General features: G+C 39.2%; 7 protein-coding genes and 1 pseudogene across 8 annotated transcripts; 5 read left to right on the top strand and 3 right to left on the bottom strand. All coding sequences in view use genetic code 12, as the record gives it.

Moving 5' to 3' along the window:
* Positions 1–820: 820 nt before the first annotated feature.
* Positions 821–1,726, top strand: CANMA_000362 (uncharacterized protein; the record flags this gene model as incomplete). Its single annotated transcript, XM_051815806.1, has 1 exon — positions 821–1,726. The coding sequence occupies one exon, from the start codon at positions 821–823 to the stop codon at positions 1,724–1,726; it is 906 nt and encodes a 301-aa protein (XP_051674002.1).
* A 477-nt stretch (positions 1,727–2,203) lies between these two features.
* On the top strand, positions 2,204–7,660 carry CANMA_000361 (cullin; the record flags this gene model as incomplete). The annotated part of the gene is made up of 4 exons (XM_051815795.1): positions 2,204–2,975; positions 3,729–4,482; positions 5,161–7,053; positions 7,135–7,660. 4 exons carry the CDS (start codon positions 2,204–2,206, stop codon positions 7,658–7,660), a joined length of 3,945 nt encoding a protein of 1,314 aa, XP_051674001.1.
* A 112-nt stretch (positions 7,661–7,772) lies between these two features.
* Positions 7,773–9,497, top strand: SWC4 (Swc4p; the record flags this gene model as incomplete). Its single annotated transcript, XM_051815785.1, has 1 exon — positions 7,773–9,497. The coding sequence occupies one exon, from the start codon at positions 7,773–7,775 to the stop codon at positions 9,495–9,497; it is 1,725 nt and encodes a 574-aa protein (XP_051674000.1).
* Positions 9,498–9,518: 21 nt separating this feature from the next.
* On the bottom strand, positions 9,519–14,315 carry MMS22 (Mms22p; the record flags this gene model as incomplete). The annotated part of the gene is made up of 1 exon (XM_051815773.1): positions 9,519–14,315. One exon carries the CDS (start codon positions 14,313–14,315, stop codon positions 9,519–9,521), a length of 4,797 nt encoding a protein of 1,598 aa, XP_051673999.1.
* Positions 14,316–14,659: 344 nt separating this feature from the next.
* CANMA_000358 (uncharacterized protein) lies at positions 14,660–16,237 on the bottom strand (the record flags this gene model as incomplete). Its single annotated transcript, XM_051815762.1, has 2 exons — positions 14,660–16,040; positions 16,197–16,237. The coding sequence occupies 2 exons, from the start codon at positions 16,235–16,237 to the stop codon at positions 14,660–14,662; spliced, it is 1,422 nt and encodes a 473-aa protein (XP_051673998.1).
* A 541-nt stretch (positions 16,238–16,778) lies between these two features.
* On the top strand, positions 16,779–18,263 carry CANMA_000357 (uncharacterized protein; the record flags this gene model as incomplete). The annotated part of the gene is made up of 1 exon (XM_051815751.1): positions 16,779–18,263. One exon carries the CDS (start codon positions 16,779–16,781, stop codon positions 18,261–18,263), a length of 1,485 nt encoding a protein of 494 aa, XP_051673997.1.
* A 738-nt stretch (positions 18,264–19,001) lies between these two features.
* LRG1 (Lrg1p) lies at positions 19,002–22,898 on the bottom strand (the record flags this gene model as incomplete). Its single annotated transcript, XM_051815740.1, has 1 exon — positions 19,002–22,898. The coding sequence occupies one exon, from the start codon at positions 22,896–22,898 to the stop codon at positions 19,002–19,004; it is 3,897 nt and encodes a 1,298-aa protein (XP_051673996.1).
* Positions 22,899–26,698: 3,800 nt separating this feature from the next.
* On the top strand, positions 26,699–27,575 carry CANMA_000355 (annotated as a pseudogene). Its single transcript has one exon. A coding segment is annotated over exon 1 (877 nt).

Here is a 27,575-nt window from a genome sequence, read left to right as displayed (position 1 = left end):
CAGGAGACACAGAAGTTATATTATTAGAGAACGGCTGGGAGGTGTTAGGGTGTTAAAAGTTGTTTGAATGTGTGCTGCCTTCTGTAGAGCTAACGGAAACATATATCCAGAGCCTCTTCATTCTATCAGATTTCTTGATGAGCTTTAATTCGTAGATTGTATTAAAGGATCAATATTCTTTACGCAAAAGGTTTTTAAAAAAATTTCACTGCAAAAAAGTCCGACAGTTTATCAAAGTTTTGCAACAGATTTAAATCATGAGGAAAATTCAATTACTTTACGATATACGGACTTAGTTTTTCCCAATCACACAAAGCAATATTTTTCGGAGGAAACTGCTTAGGCCCGAAAAATTCAGTCAAACAGGTTGCAATTTCACACTAGATGGAGTTTACAAAAGTCTTGCTGCTTTACCACTTACATTTTGTAGCATTTATGTCTTACTGTTCCTATCAAACACCCGTTCCTTTCACCATTGCAACAAACGGGTTCTTTAATCCTGGCCAAGGCGTTTAACGCCATCCTTTGATCAGCCCAAGAAGTAATCAACAAAGACTTAGTTACTTCCAAAAAGTATTGCTATCTCCAGCTGTACTTATCAACGGATTACAGTTTGGTCTTTGATAAAAAAAATGTGGGGGTTGCGTATCTCCGATATTTCACCAGCAAAAAAGTTCACGTGCAAGATCACGGAGATAAAAATAAAAGGATCCTTCTCCTCACCACACACCGTTCCCCCTTTTTTTGAATAAGATAAAAGGAGTGATAGACCCTGGTCTCTTGAAACTTAGTTAGCTGCCCCACATGTATCCACAATACGATGAGCTATTCTAGATCAGGATCGAGACAAAAGTATGCAGTTATCACAGGTGCCTCGTCTGGCATAGGGTATGCGCTAGCAAAAGCCTTTAGCAAGAGAGGTTACAAGGTGATTGGCGCATCCCCACAAGCTGTCTTACATTTACAGGATCCTCTTGTTGCTGAGTATGGAGTGATTTCAGTTCCGTGTGACATCACAAACCTTGATGATTTGAAGAGATTGAAAGATGTTGTCTTTAAAGAAACAGGAGGCTATGTGGACATCTTGTACAACAATGCAGGAATCGCTATCGGTGGTCCTGCAGCTGAGATGGACGAAGCAAAAGTGAACAAGATTTTCCAAGTAAATGTGATTGGTCATATTAACGCCACTAAACAACTTGCACCGTACGTCATCAATGCCAAAGGATCTATTGTTTTCACCAGTTCAGTCGCAGCAAGAGTGCCTCTTGCCTGGACCAGTATCTATAGTGCAACGAAAGCAGCCATTGACGCATATGCACAAACATTACATGGAGAAATGGAACCATTCGGCGTAAAGGTACACAGTATTATCACGGGAGGAGTAAACACTCAAATTGGTGGTCTGGAGTCTCTTGCTGACGCACAAAAGAGACTTCAAAATTCATTGTACAATGTGGAAGGCATTTTGGATAGTACACGAGCCACAAAAGGTATGAGCTTGAGGAAAGGAATCAGCCCAGATGCCTACGCTGACGATGTATCTAGAAAGATTCTAAAAGGGCTGACTAAATTCAACTTATTTGGAGGATCCAGAGGCTATACTTTACACTTAATGGGTAGGTATTTCCCCTTGTGGTTGGTTGAACATTTGATGCAAAAGACATTCAAGCAGCTTGAGTTGTTTAAAAATATAAGGAAATCGGTTCGGAATGGGACTAGATAATCTATTGTTCACAGACATGGTCAACCTTGCTTTCCTTTATTGTCCACTGTTTCTCCAGATAATGCCGTATCTCTTCTAGATATACTTTGCAGCAAATTTATGATGATAATTTCGAAAGCAGCTTACCCAAGTTGTGAACTTTCTTCCTTAGCTGTAGTCTTTGCACCTCTCAAAAACCTTAAAAGTTTGCTATCTATCGAATGGAATACCCCATAATAATGCTACAAGCCGAAGGCGAAACATATTCAGAGACTATTCTGTATCTCTTTTACTCTCAGGTTTGACCTGGTACCATACACCCTGCGGAAAATTAAATTTGATCCGATTCCCGTAATGCGCTATTTAGGTTTTGATGCCCATTACACAATAACAATTTTAGAAATAATCTTGTGATAAATGCCCACCGTATTTAAGCTCCCACACATCTGCTTTAAATCCCTTTTTCTTTTTCAAGTATTCCTTCCAGTAGTACAAGCAATGAGCCAATCGAAACTAGACAACTCAAAACAAAAGTACGCGGTTATCACAGGTGCCTCGTCTGGCATAGGGTATGCGCTAGCAAAAGCCTTTAGCAAGAGAGGTTACAAGGTGATTGGCGCATCCCCACAAGCTGTCTTACATTTACAGGATCCTCTTGTTGCTGAGTATGGAGTGATTTCAGTTCCGTGTGACATCACAAACCTTGATGATTTGAAGAGATTGAAAGATGTTGTCTTTAAAGAAACAGGAGGCTATGTGGATATCTTGTACAACAACGCTGGATTGGCCATTCATGGTGCCGCAGCTGAGATGAACGAAGCAAAAGTGAACAAGATTTTCCAAGTAAATGTGATTGGTCATATTAACGCCACCAAACAACTTGCACCGTACGTCATCAATGCCAAAGGATCTATTGTTTTCACCAGTTCAGTTGCAGCAAGAGTGCCCCTTGCTTGGATTAGCATCTATAGTGCAACGAAAGCAGCCATTGACGCATACGCACAAACATTACATGGAGAAATGGAACCATTCGGCGTAAAGGTACACAGTATTATCACAGGCGGGGTAATCACAGAAATTGGAGAAAGGGAAAGCGTTGCTGAAGTTGAAAATCAGTTCAGGGACTCCTATTACAATGTTGAAGGTATCCGTGAAAGTAGCACAGCAGCAAAGGAAATGAGTGGGCATGGAGTTACTGCTGAACTATATGCCAGGGATATAGCTCGTAAAGTGTTGAAGAAGCTGAAAAAGTTTAACTTGTACGGTGGAAGTAGGGGATATACTTTACATTTTATTAGCAGATATTTTCCCTTATGGTTGGTGGAGTACCTAATGCAGTGGTTTTTCAAGCAGCTCAGGGTGTTTAGGAATATAAGGAAATCCAGAAAGTAGGAAATCGAATTGACTAGAATTATTGTCTGCAAAATGAATTTATTTTTCTCAGCTATGGTTTTAATGTAGATTACATCTTTCTTGAAATGGCGAGATCAAATCAAATTGGCGTATCACATAAGATGCAAGCTACGCATGCTATGTGTCACCTTCTCAAGTATCATCTGTTAAAAATTTGCCACAGCAAAATGGGCAAATAGCACCATTCTCATTGAAATATTGATATTATTTGTGGAGTGGTTATCTTCTTCCGTGGTAAACATTTCACCTTATCAAACGTTTGAAATTTGATATGTTGCGGATATAAGCTACAAGGGAGTACAGCATAAGAACCGTTGATAGCCACATATCAAACATACTCCACAAAATGTGGTTTATCCCTTGGGCTAATATACAGGAGAAGCTATAAATCATTCTTGTCAATGCCCCGCATTATTTTATTTTATGATTGCACAAAAGTACTTTTAATATATCAATATTGTCCTGTGATAAGTAGTATACTCCAGTATTTAAACTTCTAAAGCATCCTATTCAAAAAGGTACCTTTTTTTGCTATTCAATTATACAGTAGAGAAAATAATGAGTCAATTGAAATCGAGAAATCCAAGACAAAAGTACGCAGTTATCACAGGTGCCTCGTCTGGTATTGGATACGAACTTGCCAAAGTGTTTAGCAAGAGAGGTTACAAGGTGGTTGGCGCATCCCCACAAGCTGTCTTACATTTACAGGATCCTCTTGTTGCTGAGTATGGAGTGATTTCAGTTCCGTGTGACATCACAAACCTTGATGATTTGAAGAGATTGAAAGATGTTGTCTTTAAAGAAACAGGAGGCTATGTGGACATCTTGTACAACAATGCAGGAATCGCTATCGGTGGTCCTGCAGCTGAGATGGACGAAGCAAAAGTGAACAAGATTTTCCAAGTAAATGTGATTGGTCATATTAACGCCACTAAACAACTTGCACCGTACGTCATCAATGCCAAAGGATCTATTGTTTTCACCAGTTCAGTTGCAGCAAGAGTGCCCCTTGCTTGGATTAGCATTTACAGCGCCACAAAAGCAGCCATTGACGCATACGCACAAACATTACATGGAGAAATGGAGCCTTTTGGAGTCAAAGTGCATAGTGTAATTACAGGCGGAGTAAACACTCAAATCGGTGCGGAAGAAACAGTTAAGGAGGCCGAGAAGCAGTTTGGCAACTCGTTATTCAACGTTGATGGCGCTATAGAAAGTGGAATTGCAGCGAAGGAAATGAGTGAGAAGAACGGAGTTAGTGCTGAACTGTATGCCAGGGACGTTGGCCGAAAGGTATTGAAGAGACTGAAAAAATTCAACTTGTACGGTGGAAGCAGTGGTTATACCTTACATTTTATTGGAAGGTACTATCCCTTGTGGTTGGTGGAATTTATCATGCAATGGTTTTTCAAGCAACTCAAAGTTTTTAGAAATGTAAGGAAAGCTCGTAAATAGGTTAAGCTGATACAAGGAACGCGAGAATGGATAGAGTAATATATAAACTCTAATTGTGGCTTATTTTATCGCGAAATTGCAACCAATGAATCACGAGGGATTGTAGGTTCATTCAATCCCTTGCCCTATAGACCACTCAATAGTGGTAAAATACAAACCTCTTAGAGCTCAACCTGGGGAGGTTCCCACTGCACGAAATGTTGTGTCATGAAAGAGCGACATAAGAGGATGAGTAAGCGGTCAGTTTTCACCCAGACTACCAGACATCTTACCCTTTTTCAACCCTTTATCCTATGATTAGTTGAAATGTATGTACCCAATGCTATGTATTAGTTCAAACTATTGAGCACCAATGTTTTGTAGTGTGCGCCTAGAAGAGTCAGCGGAAGTCTTCATCAACGTCTTTGTGTAATCAATTTCAGTATTGATGAGACAAGACACCGCATTTTTTTACAATTCTCTATCTGGTGCAGGTGCACTTCAACTATATAACGCCACCAACCCAGAAATTAAAGCAAAAAAAAAAAGATGATTCCTGCTGGAGGTAGAAGGTCCAAAATCAGACCTCCAAGAAAGTCATTGATTAGCTCGTCATCTTCGGCTGAGCATCCCATCGCCGACCCTGCAGTTGATTTTGAGAAGAATTGGTCCATCTTGCAAAATGCAATCACTCAAATACAAAGCAAAAATGTCTCAAGCCTTTCTTACGAGCAACTATACCGTAAAGCTTATGTTTTAGTATTGAGGAAATTTGGAGGGCAGTTGTATGATAACGTTGCAGAGACAGTAAAAAATCACTTGCTAGTCGAGAGATCGAAGTTGTTGAGTTTGGGTTCTAGCCCCGAACAATTCATGCGTTTATTGATTCAAGAATGGGATGAGCATTTGCAAAGTATGAAGTTTATCAGTGACGTTTTGATGTACCTCAACCGTGTGTATGTGAAGGAGCACAAAAAGCTTCTTATTTATGACTTGGGTGTTCAGCTCTTTAAGGAGAACGTGGTGACGTACAACAACAACGAGATTGGACAGCAAATGATTCAAGTTGTCCTTGATGAGATTAGTAAGAGCAGAAGGGGAATAGTGGTGACTTCGAATATGTATATTACGAAGATCATACACATGATGGAGCTGTTGACGGAAGGCAATTTATCTTCTGAAATGCAGTATGGTGATAATTACTACCAGACCGTGTTTGAACCGATATTCTTGACAAGCTCGGAGGAATTCTTCCAAGACTTGTCGAAGGATTTTATTGCATTTAATCTGGGATCCAGGTATTTACATGCCGCTTCTCAATTCATTGACGACGAGGAAAAGCGGATCAAGTTTTTTTTACCTCAGGGTACACACTTAAAAGTATCTACATTAATGGACAATATCCTTATAAAGGATAAAATTGACAAGGTCATTCAACTGCTGCACGAAGGGCTCGATTATTGGCTTCAACCTGCAATAGCAAATCTCACAAGAGAGACGATCTCTCAGGATCCTAACCATCATACTGAATTGAAATTACTATATCGCCTCATAGGAAGGATTGGTGATGAGTTTCAGCTTTTGAGACTTCGATTGAGGGAGGCTATCATAGCACAAGGAAGTACAATACCGGACATAATACGTTCCACAGTGGAGGCCACTGGGTTTGAGAAGAAAGGCGGTTCATCGGCACATACGACGTTTGCAATCAAATGGATTGATGCTGTTCTCAATTATAAATTATCAGTTTCACAGATTTGGAAAGATTCTTTTGACCAGAATCCAGTTGTTGAACAAACTTTGACATACGCGATGAGGGACTTTATAAATAGTGCCAAGGGTAGAAATTCAACGGCAAGCATAAATGCTCCGGAGCTACTTTCTATCTACATGGACTACTATATAAAACAACTAAGTAAGGGTTTGGCTGGTAAAGAATTGACTTCTCAATCCGGCGATCAAACAGAAAACCTAATTAACAACTCGGTGCAATTCCTTCGATTTATAAAAGACAGGGACGCTTTTGAGGCATACTATGCAAATCACTTTGCTAAAAGATTTTTAAATGCAAAAGTTTCAGCTGTTGGGGCTTTAAAAAGTGTTGACATTGAAGAAATGGTGCTCTCAAAATTGTGCGAAGAAATGGGGTCTTCATCTTTAGATAAAGTGATCAAAATGAACAAAGATATAAAGCTATCGCGCGATACAACTCGAGATTGGAAAAACCATTTGTCCAGTGTGGACAGACTGTCATCAAGTTTGATTGAGTTAGACTTGAAGATTTGTAATGTTTCAGTGTGGCCCAAGTCGTTGACAAAAGACTACAAGAATAGCAAACCAGACGGGGAAGAGTTTGCATTCAAATGGCCAAGACAATTAAGGGAAACAATACGCGAGTTTGAAGAGTTTTGGCTTTTGGGAAAGAAGAATGATAACAAGTCCTTATACTGGTCCCCCAAGTTTGGTTCAATCGATTTGAAAATTACCTACCCTTCCAAAACGTATGAAATAAACTTGTCCGTCTATGCAGCGATAATAATGCTACTATTTGCGCCAAGTCTGTCTTTGGATGATGAGGAGAGACTGGCTTTCGAAGAGAAAAAGGAATATTCATACCGTGATATTGCCGAATTGACGGGTATTCCGAGTTTAGAACTCAAGCGCCACTTGCAGTCAATAGCCGTTGCCCCGAAGCTGAGGTTATTGATCAAAGTCCCAATGAGTAAAGACGTTAGAGAGGATGACGTTTTCCGCTTGAATGATAAATTTAAATCCCCTACAGTCAAAGTGAAAGTACCGACTGTCTCACTATCATCTTCAGCAGCAAGCGGTAAAGGAAAGAAAACCAAGGAGGAAGAAGAGGTGGAAGCAGTGAATGCAAATATTTCAGAAGGAAGGAAAATAGAGATTAATGCTGCTATAGTGAGGATTTTAAAGTCTAGAAGAACGGTGAAGCATAATGAATTGATCGAAGGTTTGATTAAACAATTGAGTAACCGATTTCAACCGCTGGTTGTACAAATAAAACAAAGGATAGAAGATCTTATTGATAAAGAGTACTTGGAAAGGGATGCGAACGATAGAAATTTATACCATTATATAGCATAGGTTATATAACTATATTCGGTAGCGCGCGTGTTTAAAAGTTTTTGATGCGCTTGCCAAAATCCGACGATTAATCTTTAACGTCACAACAACAGCAAACTAAACAGAAACAGTGATGTCCGCAGAAGATGTCTTAGATGTGCTCAATATCCAACGAGATGAACTCCCAGCTCGTAAAAAGCAGAAAATGTCACCCACGGTGGCAGAAGGCAGTCAACTGAAGCCACTTACAGGTATGGCTCGTGAGTTGTATAATCTCATGGGACCCAATACGCCATCGCTTGGTTTGACGCCCCATGCAAACGCCAGAGACAGGAAAGGGTTCAGGCCCAGTCCTTGGACAAAGCTTAGCTTCAAAGCAAAAGATAATGGAATTGATATGAAACATTGGGTGAAAGGATCGGAGAGTTTGCATATGCTGTCCGAGGAGTCCCTGAAGCCGTATTTCTTTGAAAAATTTAATGTTGATATAGACATTCCCGAATTAGTTGATGAGGCGACGTATACAGAAATTATGAAGGAGATATCAGAGGAAAGAGATACTAAGGGCAAAGAGCAAAATGCCAACACTGAGAAAAGTAAAGAATCGCCAAAGGAAAGCAAAACGGACCAGGAGAAAGAAAATAAAGATAACGAAACGATAGAGAAGGATATAGAAGAGAATCAAACGAAAGAGAAAGAAAAGGAGGAAAATCAAACGAAGGAGAATGAAACAGAAAGGAATAAAATGGAAGAGAACTCAGACGAGAAGACAAAAAACGAGACAGAGGGTACTTCTTTGCAGAGTGCTTCCAAATCCGATTCGAATGAGGAACATAACGATGTGGAAGATACCCCCAGCCCCAAAGTTTGGACTTATGACCAGACGAAATTATTATTCGATCTTTGCAAATCTTATGAACTTAAATGGCCGATAATCCAGGATAGATTCCCTGTAGGTGGTTTCACAACGGAAGATCTCAAAGATCACTTTTACAATATTTGTGAGAAAATAATTTCTCGACAGGACATAAAAAATCAGAGCCTCATTGATTCTCTCAAGTCATATTCGAAAGAGAAAGAGATTGAGAGGAAACAATATCTCGAGAATTTGCTTCTCAGAACCCCAGCGGAGATAGCAGAGGAAGAGTCACTAGTCATTGAAGCAAGAAGGTTCGAATTAGCGGCAAAGAAGATGCTCATGGAGAGGTCCAATTTGTTGGGGCTTTTGGATTCCCCACAATCTACTCAAAATGTAGCCCAGTTTCAGTCCTCACAAGGCATTGCCAACTTGTACAATAACCTCATGATTTATGATAAGCACCAGAAAAAGAAGCAACAGCTACAAAAGATTGTCCCACAGGAACCTGTACCTCCACCAATACCCTTGGCTGCATCTTCATCGTACAAAAGAGATCGTGGTTTTCAAACTCAACTACAACAATACCTTTCGAGTTTGTTAAAGCAAAATTATCACACAAGCTCAGCAATCAAACAGGATGCAAATGCTATACATCAGTTGTTGTTGAAAAGGCTTACGCAGAAGGAAGAGGAAGCATATGGTTTGCACTATCATGGTACGGAAAAATTGACGCCAGGTGTTACTTTGCGATCGCAGCAAAGGTTGCTGGGGTTGCAACAGAAGCAGTCGGTTTTGAAAATGGCAGCAGCTCTTATGCAAGAGCTAGATATCCCCACTGCTGGTGGAAGCGCTGTTAAACCTATTATGCCCACAAGAAAGACAATGGCAAAGTATGACGAACTTTTGAGGACAGTGGTGACCTTATTGGATGTTAAAAAGGCGAATGATAAATTAGAATCGGAAACTTTATTAATCAAGAGTCAAAGAGGACTTCAATAGACGATTGCTATAGATGTATTTCTAGAATTGGAGAATGTAGTCTGAATATATTTCATCAGTGGTGGTTGCATCATTAGCAAATGTATGCTGAAACTGTGTGGCGAGTTTATGTTCGAGACTTTGCTCGTCTACCTCATCATAAACTTGGCCAGAATAGCACGGTGTAGTAACAAAGGGGAAGACCTGGATAAGTTTTTGCTCAAGTAGCTTAAATATAATCAAGAAATCGGAAGATATTCGATAGCCTTCGTACAATACTTGGTGGACAGTTCCCAATATGGTACAAATTTTGATAAACGTGCGAATTCTAAAGCCATCAGCTTCGCATACTTGTCCATCACCTCTATCTAATTCATTCAAGAAAAGTTCAAATATTCCCAAGAAATGTGGATTTGAAAACTTAAATCGGTGTTGGAAAATAGCCAGACCAAAATTGGACAATATCTCATATACCGTTTTCCACTTTGGGGCAAAATCTGACGTGTCATTCAACAACTCCTGCAAAGTGGAAAAATAGTCATCTAAACTAGATGACAAGGAAAGGGAGGCACACCCAAAATCTAATTGTTCATCGAGATCAAAGTCATCATCAAACCTGCATCCTTCCATGGGTTGTCTATTTGAAAATAGCTCTGTATGTGTGCCAATTCCCAACAATGAATATATCTCACTCACAAGAGCTTGATTCTTAGCATCAATCTCATATCTGTTTAATTCTTTAATTACAGAAGAGCAAAAGTCTTTGTAGGTTTCATTGCTGTAACTGCTACTCTCCCGCTTCATACTCCTTAATATATCATAAACTATCACATTCGTTTTAACTGATGACTCGCAAGTGCTTGATCGATTAAGCATGCTGGACAAAATTCCAAATTTTGTGCTAATCAACTCAGCATCCAGAACGTTTCTTATTCTATGGAATGAAAATAACTCCCAACCTAAAACACTCAATCGATTAATAAATTCAATGAGTCTTGATGGCATCTCAAAGGATATCAACCCTCGGATAATGTTACTAATAACAGGTTGTTTGCAGTTGGTTAAATTATAAAACCGTGATACTTCCATGTAGAAATGAAACACGAACCTATCTCGCGAAAGTTCGTTTCCCATAAATGGATATGTTTGTAGAACCAATTTGTCCCAATTTTCGTCAACAATATAAGAAGTAACAACCCAGATTGTAATACATTGAGAGATCAATGTATCGATTTTTTTCGATAGCGGATGGTCACTCGTTTGCCTCATCATATATGAATTAGCCATGTCAAATGATTTCTTTTTAGCAGCATTTAAGTTTCTGATATTCGACGCATGTTTGACCTCGGTTTTCACAGCAGTGAGTTGTTCCACAATGTAGGCACATAAATCTGTGACATCAACATTGATACTCGTTGGTAACTCTACTTTTATTTGCTTCATCAACGGCAAGAGCTGAACCAAACCCAATGGCTCTCCCAGTGACTCTGTAACAAGTGACCTCAAACAACGCAGAAACTTACACCACAATTGCTTTGCTCCAGGTACGGTAAATGCGATTGAAACCAATTTATCAGTCATAATTTCCACTCCTTCGACTGGAAGTTTGGCTCCCTTGGATAAAGCGGCCTCAAAGATTATACAGGTACCTCGTACTGCTTGCTTGAGAAAATTTAATTCAGTCACCTCGCTTATTGAGGATAATAAAATCTCTACTTGTGTCCTTAGGTCCGTTTTTGATATCAGGCTTAGCATTATCAATAAGTTGAATTTGTTAGAGAACATTATCTTTTGCTCTTTGGAGTCTGAGTACTGTACTGGATTGAATGATAGCAATTTAGTTACGAGCCTTTTTACTTGCGAAACATCTGTGAGCGACGATATATGCCAGAATAACAACTGTAAGAACTTCTCAAAGAAAGAATCTCCTGCAACATCAAATCTTGATCTGATTTGCGGAAAGATACTCGGTAAAAAGTTTTCCTTGGGCAAATTGGCAAACCTCCGTGATGTGATGTTCCCATACATTTGCAAAATTAATTTATCATCAATTTGCCAATTCCTCATGCGGTTCATGCTAAAAACGATCTCAATGTAGCGGTAATAAACTTCCCGATCAGTGGAGTCGCTGAATTTTTGGAAAAGTGCTTGCAATGGTTCCCAGTTTTCACGTTTTCTAGTTGAACAACATAAATAGTGAACACATTCCAAAACGTGGTAATAATTGCCCCTTTCGTAACCCAGCACAGATGCGCAAATCGAAGGCCACCAAGCACCTTGTAATTCTAGTAACTTGCACATAATGTAAAAGGACTCAGCTTGTTTTGTAGCAGTGCCACCGCTAACTTCCAAATTTTCAAATCGGGTATTCTCAGTAATGACAAAGAACCAAGACCAATACGAAGCTGCGTAAGAGCTTACATTGTTTTTTCGGCCAATACCCCCGTTTATCCTACCCATAATGAGCATTATATATTGAAGTAAAATCAAATAGGGAAGGCAAAAGAATTTGTCGCTTGGTGTCATTATCAGGCTGTCTCGAAGAGTGTTAATCAACGTCTCTATCCAACTCCACTCAGACTCTGAAGGGGGCAGTTGAAGAATCAAGGACCAACCGATCAAGCCTCTAACGCACTGGTAAAAATCCTTTTTGTGTACTTTGCTATGGAGAAGTTCCAGGTTCAAAAGCAAGCACAACTGATCTGCCAGCCCCCTTGAGCCATCAATGTCCAACAAAGACATCGTAAACTGTCTATCCTTGAACGCCACAGTAATCTGGTCTTGAAAGCGATGAAAAGTTTTACCATCACCCGTATTACCAAGTTTTTTCAACTCGATATCGTTTAGTAAACATCCCGGAGCAAAGACTGGTTCATGGGATAATGGTATTGGTCCATTTAGATGATGGTTGAAAAACCTTGGTTTCTTTCGAAAAGGACTATACGTTTGGTCATTAGTCTCCGCCTCAATATCAACAGAGGCCAAAAGGGGCGCACGATCCGGGCGACTCCGTACTCCATGTCTGAAAGGTACAAAATAATTTTCAATCAGCTCTTGGTTGCGCACACTTTTGTTCTTCTTCATCTTCTTTAGAATCTTTTTAGTCCCACTCGAGTCAGATCTCGTTAATGAGATATGTTCAGGACGTGAGCGAGCTAAACTTGCTCCTTGTAAAGTTGGAAAATGTTTCCCATCACGTGTAATAGTCAAAACATCGACTAATTCACCATTTGTAGCTTCAGCTGCATTCTCAAATACATGGTCGCTTGAGGTTGTGAAAGAATCAATACTTCTGTAGTTTGGATGAGTAGTTCTTTGATATCGTTCATGTTGCCCTCCCAGATGCGAGGTTAATCCCGATCTTTGTGCAATAGAACATACTCGAGGCTTTCCTGATGGAAACTTGTGTTGTGCCATCCTCTTGTTTTTCCCTCCAACATCATCTCTGGCCAGTTTAGTTGTAGATGATGATTTACTTCTCAGTTTTGATTTTGAGTGCAGGCCATTCGACATTGGACTTGAAATCGTTGTAAGCATACGATCAATGGCATCATTCTCGAGAGCTTCGCCCCCATTGTCGTCTAAGTCTTGGTCAAAACCACGGTGCTCATCATACAGGAACAAATCCAGGCCGCTATCAGACTCTGTTTCAGAACCTGACAACTCTGACGCTTCAGAAAGAATAGGTTCATGGTAACGAGAAAGAAGCAAACTATCCTCCTTATCCGACATTTTTAAATTGTTCAAAAGATAATTGTCCGGTGACACATATTCAACCACTTCATCATTCAAGAATGTCCCTTCGAGATCATTGTTGGAACGGAACAATCGATTTTTGCTACCTTTTTTCTTAACGGCAAATCCCTTTCTCAATTCACGCGGGGGCTTCACTCTTGGGGTTGCTCGAGAAGTTTTGGCTTTATATATCGGTAAATGTTTAGCAGACTCGGGAAATATACCCCTCAACGCACTCTTTTCTTTTTTGTAGCGACCGCCAACCCTAACGTATAGATTCTCCTTACTACCTTCATCGTCTGCACTCGAATCCTGATCACTGCTGGAGTCAAATTCCTCCGTTGATGCAAAATTGTTAACGTCTTGTGTCAGATCATCCAGAAGTTGAGAATATTCTAGTCGCTGCTCCAAGCTAGAAGACCTGGGACTATTCATGTCAATGTCCGAAACATCATATTTGTCACTATTTATGCTCAGTCTTGCATTCTCTTGCTCTTTATCCTGCTCTTCTTGTTGCGCAACCTTCGATTGTTGTCCTATTATGGCGTAAAAGCTCTTTGACTTGTATTTCTCATCCTTGGGGTATCTATTCTTCAACTTCACATAATTATAGTTTAAAAGCTTGACAATAGCTTCTAGATTCTGATCGTTTTGTTCATACACTGTGTTTAGCTCATGAGCGTCAGAAAGACCCAAATAGGACGCTTGGTCTGCCAAGTAAGGGTGGGTGCTGGCGAAATTGCGCTTTCTCAAGCTTCTTTCGGACACAAATGCCAGATACTTCGAGTTTATGTAAGCTTGTAAATGCCCCTCATTCTCTTTGTTCTCTAAATTTAGGGGAGCCTCTTGCAAAGGTACAGGTTCGGGCACGCTGAGTGTGTGCTCGACCTCCATGCTGGCGTCATTATCGCTATCCTCGACAAATTCTTCTTCTTCTGCTAGTGCATGAAGTGAACTTGAGGAATTAAGGTTCCCCCAAATATATTCCAATTCTTGTCGCTTTCCATTCGGTAGGTGTGATAGTTTCCTCTGAAGTGTTTGCTTCGATATTAGAGACACATCAAGCGCCCTATCTTCGGCGTCTGAATCAGAGATGTCACTCATTGTTTTTTAATACGATATCACTATCACTGTTGGCTTGTGTTTCGTATTTTGGCGTTTTTCTTTCTTGTTATGCTATACATGAATTGCAAAGGTGGTGTTTTTGAGGATTTGGATCAATATTGTAAATGGTGAAGCAACTAGGGCGTTTAGTAGAGTTGTATTTGGTTTAATAAAATTTGTTACTGTCGCGTAAACAAAAGAACGCGCAGCCAATAAAGGAAGTCACGTGAACAGCTACAAAGTTATAACGCATAGCGTCTTAGGTTATTCTATTCAGTTTACTTATCCAAGTCAAAAATCCTTCATATACACAGAAAGTTGTCTGGTGTCGAAAAAAACCCATGTCACACGGCTTTACATTGCGCCCCATGCAAGTTTCCATTCGAAGCCAATGATTCAGCACGCCTTTGCAATTCTTTGTACGGAAGTTTCAAAGTGTTTGAGTATAGTTCGTCATCAACATATTCTCCAAAGGTCAAGTACCCCTCTAATTGATGAGTGTAAAAATACTCCCTGTGATACAAATCCAACTTCTTGTCATTTCTGAGTCTCTCAACAAGGTCGGGATTGGATGTAAATGGTCTTGAAAATCCAATCAACGTGCGATCATCTAAACTGACATCGTTAATCAAAGATGAATAATGGTGGATTTGGCCATGGCGAACCTTCAAATTTGAATTATTTGATGCAATACAACTTGGATCACCCTTGTAGTTTGTCGCATACCCCCCAGCTCTAACGACTATACCAGACCATTTCAGTAGTAGAGACGAATTTGTACGACCCAATGGATTTTGGTCAAGTGATCCAGAGACACGCGGTTCTATAATTGAAACATAAGCAAGTTCATTTCCAGTCTGCTTATGATCTTCTAAAAAGGAAAGTAGGTGCTCGCAATACACCAACGGTGGAAACGTTTCATCCATGGAGTACTCATCAGCTGGATACTTCATCCCAAAATGTGTTGACCAAGCACTAAGTCTAATTCCAATTTTGTTACTTCCAATACTGGGGTGAGCAATTAACATATCAATGATCTCTTTCAAAAACCTGCATCTATTCTCAACTGTTCCACCGTACTCGTCGCTTCTGGTGTTGGAAACAGGGGAAAGAAACTGCTCCACTAAAAATCCCGAAGTACCATGGAGCTCAACAAAATCAAATCCGGCCACTGTCAAGCAGTTTGCTGCAGCTGTTACGAAATCTTGCTGGATGGCATATATCTGGTCTATTGTCAACTCTTGCAACGAATGTTTCAAGTCCCTGGCCGCTTTCTCCAGATCTTCTGAGTGATATATAGACGAAGGGGCGAGAAAAGGTAGGTTTTTCCTTTTCAACAAGCTTATATTGGAAGTTCTTCCGGGCGCAAAAACCTGGCACGATACAAAGGAGCCATTAGCATGAATGGCATCAGTTATTTGTTTTAATGCTTTGCATTGATCGGTACTCCACACTCCAGATTTGTATGGCATTAACCCGCTTCTAGGTGAAACTAAGGACGATTCAAAGATAATTAACGACCCTTCTGCTTTACTCCTTGAATCATAATATTGTACCATCAAGTCGGTAGGAAAGTTTTCTCCGTCATCAGTAGACCTAGATCTTGATGTTGGTAAGTGTACGATTCTGTGATTCAATTGTACATTGTTTCCAATGACTATTGGCTTGAATAGATTAGTATCTCGTAAATCCATAAGGTGGTACCGGCGTGGCTCATTTTGAACACTTTTGTTGAATTCCTGGATCAACTTGAAGTACTTATACTTTTGAAAAGCACAAGTATGCTTTGCCAGAAAGATAAAATATTCCCGATCCGGATCGATTTTTATCCGAGATATTTTCACGCTAAATAGAATATGCGATGTTCATTTTCTGCAAAACAACGGCAGAGATTTCCGTTTTGAATTACACGGGACAAGCATGGAGTATCTGAGAGTTGGTGAAACTGTTTGTCTACTATAGGAGTGGCCAATGTTGATGCACAAACATATGATATGGAAATACCTCTCAAAGCCAGAAAATAACCGCATAAAAAAAAATTTGCAAAACAAACTTGGCATCCATTGTGGACCTCACACATAATGTTCTGTTCGTTCTAGAAGTACCTGAATTCGGTGCTGAACAACTAATTAGTTTTCGAAAACTACAGTAACCATGTCATTGATTAAGGAAAGGTCTTCAAAAATCAGTCCAAGATTAGTAGAAAAACTATTCGATTGAAAAAGCTTTTGGTGGCCGGTGGCAACAGCTAAAATTGTGCTAATCTTCTCCACCTTCATTCGAAAGAATCTCGCATAAACATACCGAAGCGGAATTCGCGAGAGATTTTCCGAAAGCAAAAACATGAAAAAAAAAAAAGCGAAAAACGATTGCAACTTTAATAAGCAATAAGTCAAAGCAACACGACTGCATTCATTACGTCTGTTTGAAGATAATCTAAAGTCTAGATTGAGTACTCCTTTTATGTCACTGGATCCAAATTCACATTATTCACAGCTTAACAACGAATCAATCGATAACAATGAGGTTACTGACCCTTCAAGCTTTACATCGTTGCAGAAAGTGGAGTTCGAAGGCGAGATTCTCACGATCGATACAAATAACTGGAGGCATTCAAGATTACTACAAGTTCAAATAATAACTGCATACCTAGTTTTCATCTTATTTGGGTTGGGAGAGCAGACAGTTGGTACATTGATTCCGAAATTACAAGAGTACTATCATTTAAACGACTTGTATGTGAGTTTAATATTCTTTTGCTCCGTTTTGGGGTACTTGACTATGGCATTGGTCAACAACATGACCCATGACAAGCTAGGGATTAGAGGAGTTGCAATTATGGGAGCTTCAGCCATGACATTGGGAAACTTGAGTGTATCATTTAAGCCACCTTTTTTTGTCTTTCTCATTTGCTACTTCTTGAATGGTGTGGGCCTCGGTGCTTTGGATGCTTCATTAAATGCATGGATGGGAAATTTAGTTGATTCGAACCAATTGTTGGGGATCTTGCATGGTTGTTACGGTATTGGAAGTTTAATAACACCTAGTTTGATTACGTATCTTTTGGAAAAAGCAAACAATGCATGGAATTGGAACACTTATTATCTTTTAGTAGCTTCTTATGGAGCAACGGTGCTCGTATTAGTTGGGTATACGTTTAGATATGAAACACCAAAAAAGTACAAGTACATGGCACAATTGAGACACCAAAAATCAAAATCAGCGACGCCACAGGAGAATGCTGGTGACCCTAATGAAGTCGAGCTTAATGACATGAACAAGACGAATTTTGAAATCGAGGAGGAGAATAAAGAGGAGGAAGAGCATTCGGCTACATTTACACAAGCAGTAAAACTGCCGCTAATTTGGGCATTTGCCGGAATCCTTTTCATATACGTTGGTGGCGAGGTTGCATTTGGTGCTTGGTTGGTGACATATCTATTGAGAATAAAAAACTGGGCATATAAAGCATCGTCACACATTGCCACTACGTTTTGGTTGGGACTCACTGTTGGAAGGTGTACACTTGGATTTGTAACTGTGCACTATTTCAGTTCTGAGTTGTCGGCTAACTTCTCATACATATTGGGCTCGCTATTGGGGTACGTACTCTTTTGGCTCGTGTCATATACACAACAAGTGGTTCTACTATTCGTCATTGTCTTTGTTACCGGAGCTATGGTGGGACCTATTTTCCCAACCACCATTGTTACTCTGGTCAATGTTTTACCAGCAAAATATCAAACAGTGGGCATTGGCTTTATTTGTGCATTTGGAGGTGGTGGAGCTGCTGGAATTCCATTCTTGGTTGGGTTGGTGGCCGACTCAAGTGAAGGCGGATTGAAAGCGTTTCCAGTAATGGTGATTATTATGTTTGCGGTGCTTTTAGTCCTGTGGTTGGTAATTATCAAGAGGTACTCTAGAATGTACAAGAGGAACTTGATATAGAATGTATTAGCTGGGTATTTTGTGACGAGTTATTGTATGCGGGTAATGCAATAGGAAACAAGGGGTGGGCAAATAAGTAATGTTATTTGCAGCATATTGCGCGTGGGCTATAACCAATGGAGTTTTGATTTATCCACCTCCTATCTCTGTTCATAATGTGAATGCCTAGAGTTTATACATTAGCTAAAAGAAAATTTTTTGTTTCATTACCAATACAGATCTCTATTCTAACTTCCAACATGCGTGACCTAATGCTCTCCAACTCTTTCCATTCAGTTTCTCTATATCTTCCCACCAAGTTCTACCCATTCACTAGGTGTGTACCCTTTCTGTGTAAAAGCGTGAATGGAAGCGATTTCATCTCGTAGCTGGCTATTTACCAACCTATGCCTTGCCAACTTATTCTTACCTTGAAAAAGCGATGATACAATAACAACCGCAAATGCTTGTCCACATCCACCTGACATATCTTCGACTTGAACTAGTTCCGCATTTAGGCGTTGTTGGATTATTTGCTTTAGGGAGTCTGAATTGAGAGCAGACATGATGAGGGAGATATTGATGTGGGGATAGGTGTGTTTTACTGGGAAAAAAGCTGTAGCTAATGACGGTTCAGATAAAAAAGATTATGTTGACATCGAAACGCACAAGATCATAAAAAAAAATGAAAAGAAAAAAATAAAACATACGACATTGAGCTTTTGCGACAATTATCTACTATTACATCATATACAACAATCACTTTGCATCTTCTTTCAACACTCTTTCAATTTGGTTCAAGATATCTTTGGAAGATAGATCTTTCTCCACTCCATCAAATCCACATGCATTGAATATCTTCATCAATTCCAGTGGTATAATACTCAACTCTTCATGTTGTTCAATCAATTGATTTACAACTTCAATAGCCAAAAAATAGGCATCGCCAGTTTGCTCATTTTGTCCCTGTGTCTGTTTTGATATTAGAATATTTGGTGCTAAAACCGTGGCTAGATTATGAGCATCCATTTTGGACCCAGTATCTTTGTCAACCTCAGAAAATGAAGCCACCCAGCTGAAAAAATATAGCAATACTTCAAGAAGATTTCGATGATCACGCGGTAATAAACAGTAGGTTAGCTGTAAAATTTTCTTCTTCTGTTCCGGTGTTTGTCCCGTTTGAGATGAAATCCATAAATCATAGCAACTGAAAGTTAATAATGGCGTGGGCAACTCACGTAACCATTTCTTCATCAACGCTGCCAATTGAACGGCAGTGTGAGCACTGAAATCGGGTGATTTGTATGGGCTTTTGTTGATTTGTTCTGTCAATTCTCGAAGCTTCTTGATGTTACCATTCAATCTGAAAATACCCTCAACTGACATATCCTTTTGTTTCAAGGCACTTATGACATCATCAACAACGATGGGAATTCTCAATTTAGAGGGCCCGACACCAAGATCGGAATCAACACCATACTTCTTGGTCAAAATACTCAATTCCGATCCAAACACTGCATTGTTTTTATCTTTTGAAGCACCGCCACTGCCAAATCTCAACTTGTCCCAAAATGTCGGCGGTTTCTTCAACTGAATCATCGACAACAACTCATCCTTGTTATATTTCTCATGATTCATTTGACATAGCATTTCAACTGCAATATGTCTCATGATGAAATGTTCACGTTTAGTCAATTCTGAATAAAACTTTTGTTTCTCAAAGGTTGGAGAGTCATTTGCCGGAGTTGTGGTATTCAAAATATGGTCCAACGCACTACTTGGCGTCGTTTGAATGGGACTGTGTCCACTGCCCTTTAGTTTATGAGACCCCGTTCTTTGATATAGCTTGTTCTGGTGTTTGAATGCATTGGGTCTTTGGTCACGAGCTTGTTCAGCAGCGACAATCCGAGGAATATCATCCAAAGTTAATGATTTTTCATTCTTTAACAAGTCAGATGTACGATCAAGATGCGTGGCTGTCAATTGCCGTTGGGGTTCATCTCTAATCTGTAACTGTTTCCTGACAGATAATTCTTCTCTGCCTTCAAAGGAGAGTTGTGATCCGCTACTGGCCTTTCTTCCAAATTGAGGTGGTTGTGTTTGAAGTACCAAATCTCCCATGTTTGTTGCAAGACTGCCATCTCCAACTTTAGATGTGTCAACCTCATCCTGATGAGCTTGGTCACCCTCTGGTGCTGTTATAATTACCGACTTTCTCGCTTTCTTTTTCACCGATTGCGACAATTTCTGATTTTGTCTTTTACTTCTTAGCCTCGTTACATCGTCCAATGTTTTGCTATAATCATCTTGTTCATATTGCCTATCTGGTGTCTGCAATAGTTCCGTCTCTGGCGACGCCGTTATTGCGGGGTTTACGAAATCGATATTCATAACAGACCTTGATCGCAACAAGGCGATTTTTAAAAGGTACACCAACTGTGACAAATCAGATATGATTTCGAATCCCGTCACCCCACTGCCATCATAGCATTGTGAACAGATTATGCACTGACGTGCAATGTCAAAACGAGTTTGCTGTACATCAGCTTGATCAATGCGTTGCTGGCACTTGGCACACGTAAAGCATTTCCAATGCCACCTGTGATCGCCGAGTTTGACACACGATTTCTCAATACTTTTAGAGCAAGATGTGCAAGCATCGGTGGAGCTTTGCGGGACCGTCAACTTTGCTTTAAACTCTTCTAAACCCTCCACAGTTTCAAGCTTGTTTGATTCAATCGTCTCGTATCTCGACACCAAGTGTAAAAAGTGATCTAATGTTTCTGTAGTCCCATTCAACTTGTTCAATTTTAACGCATTATATAATCCAATTCGTATCAATAATTTCAAATAATGAGCAGATCCAGTGATGACTGACAACAATTCTGCTGACAAGGTACCCGATTTGGATATGCTAGCTGATTTTCGCAATATAGCTAGATAGCTCATAATCTTTCCAGTAATATTTCTTGGTTCCTTTTTCAAAAATTGGAAATATTCGTTTTCAGATACTGACGAATCCAGGTTTTCTTGCTCAGGTTGTTCATATTTAACCACTAGTGTGGCCGACGCAACCTTGCATGCCAGTAACACGTAGTCCAACGCATGGAATAAAATTTCAACATTCAATATCAACTTCCCGGTGACTACCAACCCGTTATATTTGTTTCCTGTGCAGGCATTAAGAAGCATGTCAGAGATACATGCTGCAGTGCTCTGTTCGTACCCAGACAACATTAACCAGCAATTCATCACCACCTGTTCAATATGCTGCTCGATATCCACTAACCTTTCCGAGTTAAGACTTGTATCCGCCATTTTAATTGCCCTCAAGTCTGCCAATTTTTCGTCTGCCAAACCATACGTTCTCTGTAATCCAACAGAGTCTGCAGTTATACAGACATTCCAGAACTTGTGAACCATAAAGCATTCTGGGTGCCAATGCTGGGTCCTCCCACCTCGATACAATTCCACAAATTGTTTTAAAATAGATGACTGGCATCCTTCACAATGCGATGCATACAACTTTGAATAGTGGAAATGACAAAATATATCATTTTCGTGCTCAAAATAACTTTCGTCCGAATCAAACACGTGTTGGCAAACTGAACATTTAAAATGTTCCAAATGGTACTTGTTGCCCAATGCAGTAATATAAGGCCCTCGCAATGCACTATCACAACTAAAGCAAATTAAATCTAGCTTTTTAAAGTAATCATACTCACAAAGTGCAACTTGTGTTGTTTTGCCATCTTGGTTGATATCGTAAGGGAAAAATTTAGCTGAACATTGTTTACCACATTCATGACATGTAAAACACTCGACATGATAAGCACTTTGAAGAGCACGTACAAACTGGCCAGTAATCTCAAGTCCACATTTCTGGCATACTTTTCGGCTCTTTTTCTTTGTTTTTGGTCTGCTTGATATAGTCTGTTGTGGCTTAGGTGCAGCTAACGGGTCATCATTTCGTCTTCTCCCCTCTTCACTTTGTTTCTCGGGTGTTGGAGAAATTGCAATGGAGTGTCTTTGCGATGGATCGAGATTTGATCTGTGGGATGAGCTACGTGACTTTTGCCGTTGATTTTCTGGAGTGAGGTGACCGTTACTTGGAAGAATATCATTTGAAACCGGTTGAGTCAGTTGTGTATGTTGAGTCGCAAATGTTGGAGCCAGCTCCCTTGGAGTATCGGACAATGGCGGAATTAATTTTGTCCAATTTGGCTGTGCGTCACTCGGTCTACTCACATGTTCAGCATGCCAGGGATTCTTACTCGTGCTGGCATTTTGACGCCTGGATTGGGGAGATAGCGGTGGAGCTGATGAAGGTTTAGGTGACGACACATTCATAGGATATGAAGGGTATTGTTGATACGCGTTATGATTAACCGGATGAAATAAACGATGCTTGGGTTGCTTTTGATCAGCATTATGAGAATGTGATCGAGAATGTTTACTTGATCCCAATCTTCGATCTGATGGTGGTGCAGTGTTTGGAATAGGATAAGTTTGTGGGTGACGCATATAGTAGTAATTTTGCAAATCATCATTCCTGGTTACTGCTTGCACGGGCGATGCCAATTCGCGAGGCCTCTCGTTGGATGTGTTGTTTTCACCCAGTTTGAACAGAGTGTAGTCGTCGGGGGCTCTATTCATGGGCAAAAATGGTATGTTTGTTGGTTTCTGTAGATAAGTAGGTATTGTTTCGAATGGAAAAGGAGAATCTGGACGTTTTTATACCTTAGACAAGCAAAAAAAAGCTCTTAAAAAGGGGAAAGTACCAAAAAGATTGGAATATAATTAAAGAATGACGAAAAGTTGGATAAGTTTTATGAGGGGTTCGATTTTGTTGTGATAGCACAGTAGGAACACTTTACTGTGAAAATAAAGTAATATATCGAATCACTGTAATTTTGGGGTCTATTGATTGGTGGGTTATATAAGGGGGTGGTATGTAATTATTGTGGGTGGTTCTGATGAAGATGTATGGTATGCGTTTTAACTAGAGTGATTGTGTTTGATAAAGTATGGTTTCTTATAGTTGACACTTTTGGTATATAGTTTTTTTTTTCTTTCTTTTTTTTTGTTTTAACGTTTTTTTATGGTTGTTTTGTTTTGGTTTGTTTTTGTTTTGTATGGTGTTGTATGCAGTATGTGTCGTATTTTTTGTAAGTGTAAAAGCCTTCCTTAGTTTTTTATCTAAGGCGGATTGTGAAGACCATAGTCCGGTAATCAGTAATGTAATGGGATACAAGAATATATACCGATGCTGTTCTAGAACGTAAAGTTGGTAAAAGATAGATAAGTGTTTTTAAGAAGAGAGTAAGTTGAAGGGTTTGAGTCTGAGGGCTAGAATACAGAGTTGAGATGACGATCTAGAGAGAAAGCCACGACTGTTGAGTAAATATAGAACAAGTTCATTGTTGACTTGTTTGGTGTTGCCTTACAAGTGGAACAATTTTGGAGTCTAGGTCATTTGAAGATATTCTGTTGCACAATAAAGGAACATTCACAACAGGTAATATATCAGCTCAATATTAAAAATGCTTTTGATTTTCAATACTGAGGTTACATATACGTAGATTAGCTGTATTAATTTATTGTTCTTTGATGTAGCATTTAGCATAACCCTTCATCATGCACCAATTCTTTGTCATAAAACTTGGTTTTGCGACTAATTATTAAACGAGGAAATGAAAATTTACATGACAATAACAAAACAAAATAATAATGTCTTGACAATTTAACACGTAAAACATATTTTGATATTTGAGTCGCATATAAAGAGGTATAAGGAACAGTCTGATACAGAGGGGGAATACCATTAAACTGAACTTAATAGTTTTCAACCTAGTGAAATAATTGATCTTGTTGCATAGGCTTAAAAATTTCTTATTCTAAACAATGGCTTTCTGCTTATTGGCTTTCAAAATGGTGCGGCTTTTTCAAAACAAATTGTAAAGTGTAACAAATGGACAACAAGATAACACACAGTACATATCCACGTGACTAATTCTCCTTTTGGTAATATCAAATCAAAACTGGGTATTGGCCAACGCAACTATTACTGTTAAGCTTAGGGCATGCCATATAGTAGAGACTGTTCTATTTTGCAACTTATAGGAACCTAAATGTAGAACATAAAAAGTTTTATAGAATTTGGTTAAATTTTCTATTTAAAAGGTTAAAAAAAAATGAAAGACTACTGAATCTGTGAATATGTTAGCCTACCAAAGACTCTAAACAAAACATGCTGCTGCAATTAGTAATATTTTGTATAATCATGCAGCTCCAAGGGAGCCATTTCGCTCTTATAATTTAGCAGTTCCTTTTCTAATTTGCGACTTAAACTTGAAAAAAAAAACTTGTCATGCGTCCTCTTCTTACGGCCCGATATCTGCAGCACGATTTTAAAAGAGAGACATAGACAGAAACCTTAAATGCCGTGCAATGCATGGTCTCATGTACTACAATCTCTAGAATATTTCTCCAGAGCACACAAAAATCCAGTTTTGGAATTCGCGGTTAATTATTTTGGCGAGCAGTGACAGATTATTTTTTTGGGACAAAATAATCGCGGTTCCGGGATTGACACAAAGCCTGAACCGAGATTAATATTTAATGAGTTGTGTCACAATGGCGGCTTGGGAAGAATTGTTTTCCCAGCCAGAACTGCTTTGTATGCTGATTGGGTACGTCACCACCAGGAAATCAAAAAAAAGCCATTCAAGGTTTTACAGTTTCCTATTTTAACAAGAGAATGAATATTAATTAACCTTTAGTTTTAAAATAACCTGATATTGTTTATTTAACAGGTTTTGTTTCTAATATGTCAACTTTAATTCTATGTGACCAAATAAAATGGGGGATGGAACGCGCCCAGAATTACACATCCCCCCCCCCCCCACAAAGCATAATAAAGTTTGGTACGGTCCGATACTCCCTTCTTAGGTTCTTACTTGATACGTTTACGTGAGGGTAGTTTCTTTTTCTTTTACAGCTGGATTCTTCCATTGAAAGCATCTAGCCAACGAATTTTATCCTGCTTATACGGCACAGGGTTAATATGTGGGGTTGAAAACTTTAAATCAGAGAACTATATTTTCTAAATGTACTCTTTCTTTGACTGACAAGAGTTAGAATATGGGTTGGAAATTGGAGACAAAATGCATGCATCGTTACTAGAAATTTTATGCCGATGCAAGTGCATAATGTATAACAATAGAATTATTTAGTTATTTTTATCATCCAATGGGGTTAGAAGAAAAGGAAATCAGTCACTATAAAAGTGGCGGATATTCAACTTATGGTGGTATATCTGCTTATCACGATTACCGTATAAAAATACATTTTATAATCGAATCCGTTCATCTTTAGTGGACCCCACTATTTAATCTCTAAAGGAGACGAGGACATGCAAAGGAGACACATTTTTGACACTCTTGATGGCATCAATGTGATATTTTTTTTAAATCTCCATTTCCCTATCCTCATGCAACCAAAAGAAATTATAAGCTTTGATGAAAATTTATTTTGACACAAAAAAACACTAAATGCAGACGACAAAAGAGAAAATCAACCATATGTTCATTGGTTCTTTGGTCCTACTAAAAAGTTACAACTTTTCGAAAGTGAGATTTTTAATAATTAGGTTTTACCTGCTTTGCATTAACTTGGGTTTCCACCTCCTCTATCTTTCCTATTAATTTGTATTCCTTACGGCAAGTCCCGCCCTCTTTGTTCTAATCAACAACGTAAGCTAGTTCCCTCAGAAGTTTGAGAAAAAGCACTCCTTCTTCTTAGTAGGAATTTCCTTTCAAACTTTGACTGTAGACTTATAAATCTAATCAGTTGTAGAGAAGAATTGTCTATTATTGTTCTTGAGAGTTCACTTTGAACCCCACTGGCGCTTGGAAAATTGAATTAACTCTCCAATGCATTTGCTCCTGACATTTTCACTTCAGCGCTTAAACTCGAATGTTTCCACATTCTACAAATTTGTACTAAATTTATGTTTTGTCTAACTCGGATTTATAAATAGTATCTGCAGAAAACAAACAACAGGTTCAACCAAAAAATGTATAATCTAAACGACACCTAACAGTAGCTAATCAACACCAAAAATTTACTTAATGCTGAAATAATGCCACTATTCAAAAATCACCCCCCCCCTTTAAACCCTGAAGAAGACCCTGTTTTGTGCTCTTTGGTGCCGTGCATGATATGCATCTCTTTCTCGAACAGCTTGCAGGTGGAAGTTCTTTATACGATGTGGGGTCAGTGTTTGAAACAGCACAAATACTATAATACCAATTGTTGGATGAGGAGAATTAATCCTGTTCAATTCGTGAAAGCCTGTGCATAAGTATATATATATAAGTGTACCATTTCTCTCCGCATTTTCTTAACTCCCTGTTTAAGCTCTGACTCTACCTGATTAAGCATTTCATATCAATATGAGTACTGAGAAAATTTCAACCGTCTCAGTAGGTGAAGACCATATCACGTCAGTTGATAGTGCTGGAAGTCACTTGCAAACACAAGATCATGAGGTTAATTTAGATGCAATTTTGTCAAACCCTTTGTCTATAGGAGAAGTTGGTACCACCTTAACTGACGCTCAGAAGGATTATGTCATGAAAAGATTGCATTTTGATGCATTGACCAGCTTTGAAGACTTGCCTCCTGAGTGTACATTTATATTTGAAAAGATTGAGCAAACGTCGACTCAAGAAGCTGTTGAGATTTTGAAAGAAGCAATTCAAGAACACGAGCACGATGTTAATATTCAAGAACACGATTTGGAGTTATGGAAGGAGTTGGTGGATTATACTCCCCCAGTTTTGCATCCGCATTTGCAAGAAGAAAAAGAATCAGAATCATTCCAAGATGACAACAAAAAGAGTCAACCTCCCGATTATACGTCTGCAATAGAAGCAAATGAATTGGTTTCAAATGATCCTTCAACTGGTAAACCGGAGGTTGTTGATTGGAGTTTACAAGTGAGATTGGAAGCCGTGTTGGTTGCTTATTGGTCACCATATCCAGAAATTAGAGCTATAACACTTCCATTTGATGACCCAACCATCCCCGTGGAGACTTTTAGAGTTTACCTTATTGGTATTATCTGGACTGCAATTAGTGCTGTTATTAATCAATTCTTTAACGAAAGGCAACCGGCTATTACCCTTGCTGTCGCTGTCACTCAAATCTTTTTATATCCAAGTGGTTTGTTATGTGAGTGGATATTGCCTAAGTGGAAGGTCAAGTTTTGGAAATGGACACTTGATTTGAACCCGGGTCCTTACACTTATAAAGAGCAAATGTTAGCTA

The sequence above is a fragment of the Candida margitis genome, assembly GCF_024628925.1.
Source record: "Candida margitis strain CBS 14175 chromosome Unknown scaffold59, whole genome shotgun sequence".
NCBI classification, from domain to species: Eukaryota; Fungi; Ascomycota; class Pichiomycetes; order Serinales; family Debaryomycetaceae; genus Lodderomyces; species Lodderomyces margitis.
This window is presented reverse-complemented; position numbering and strand designations above follow the sequence as displayed.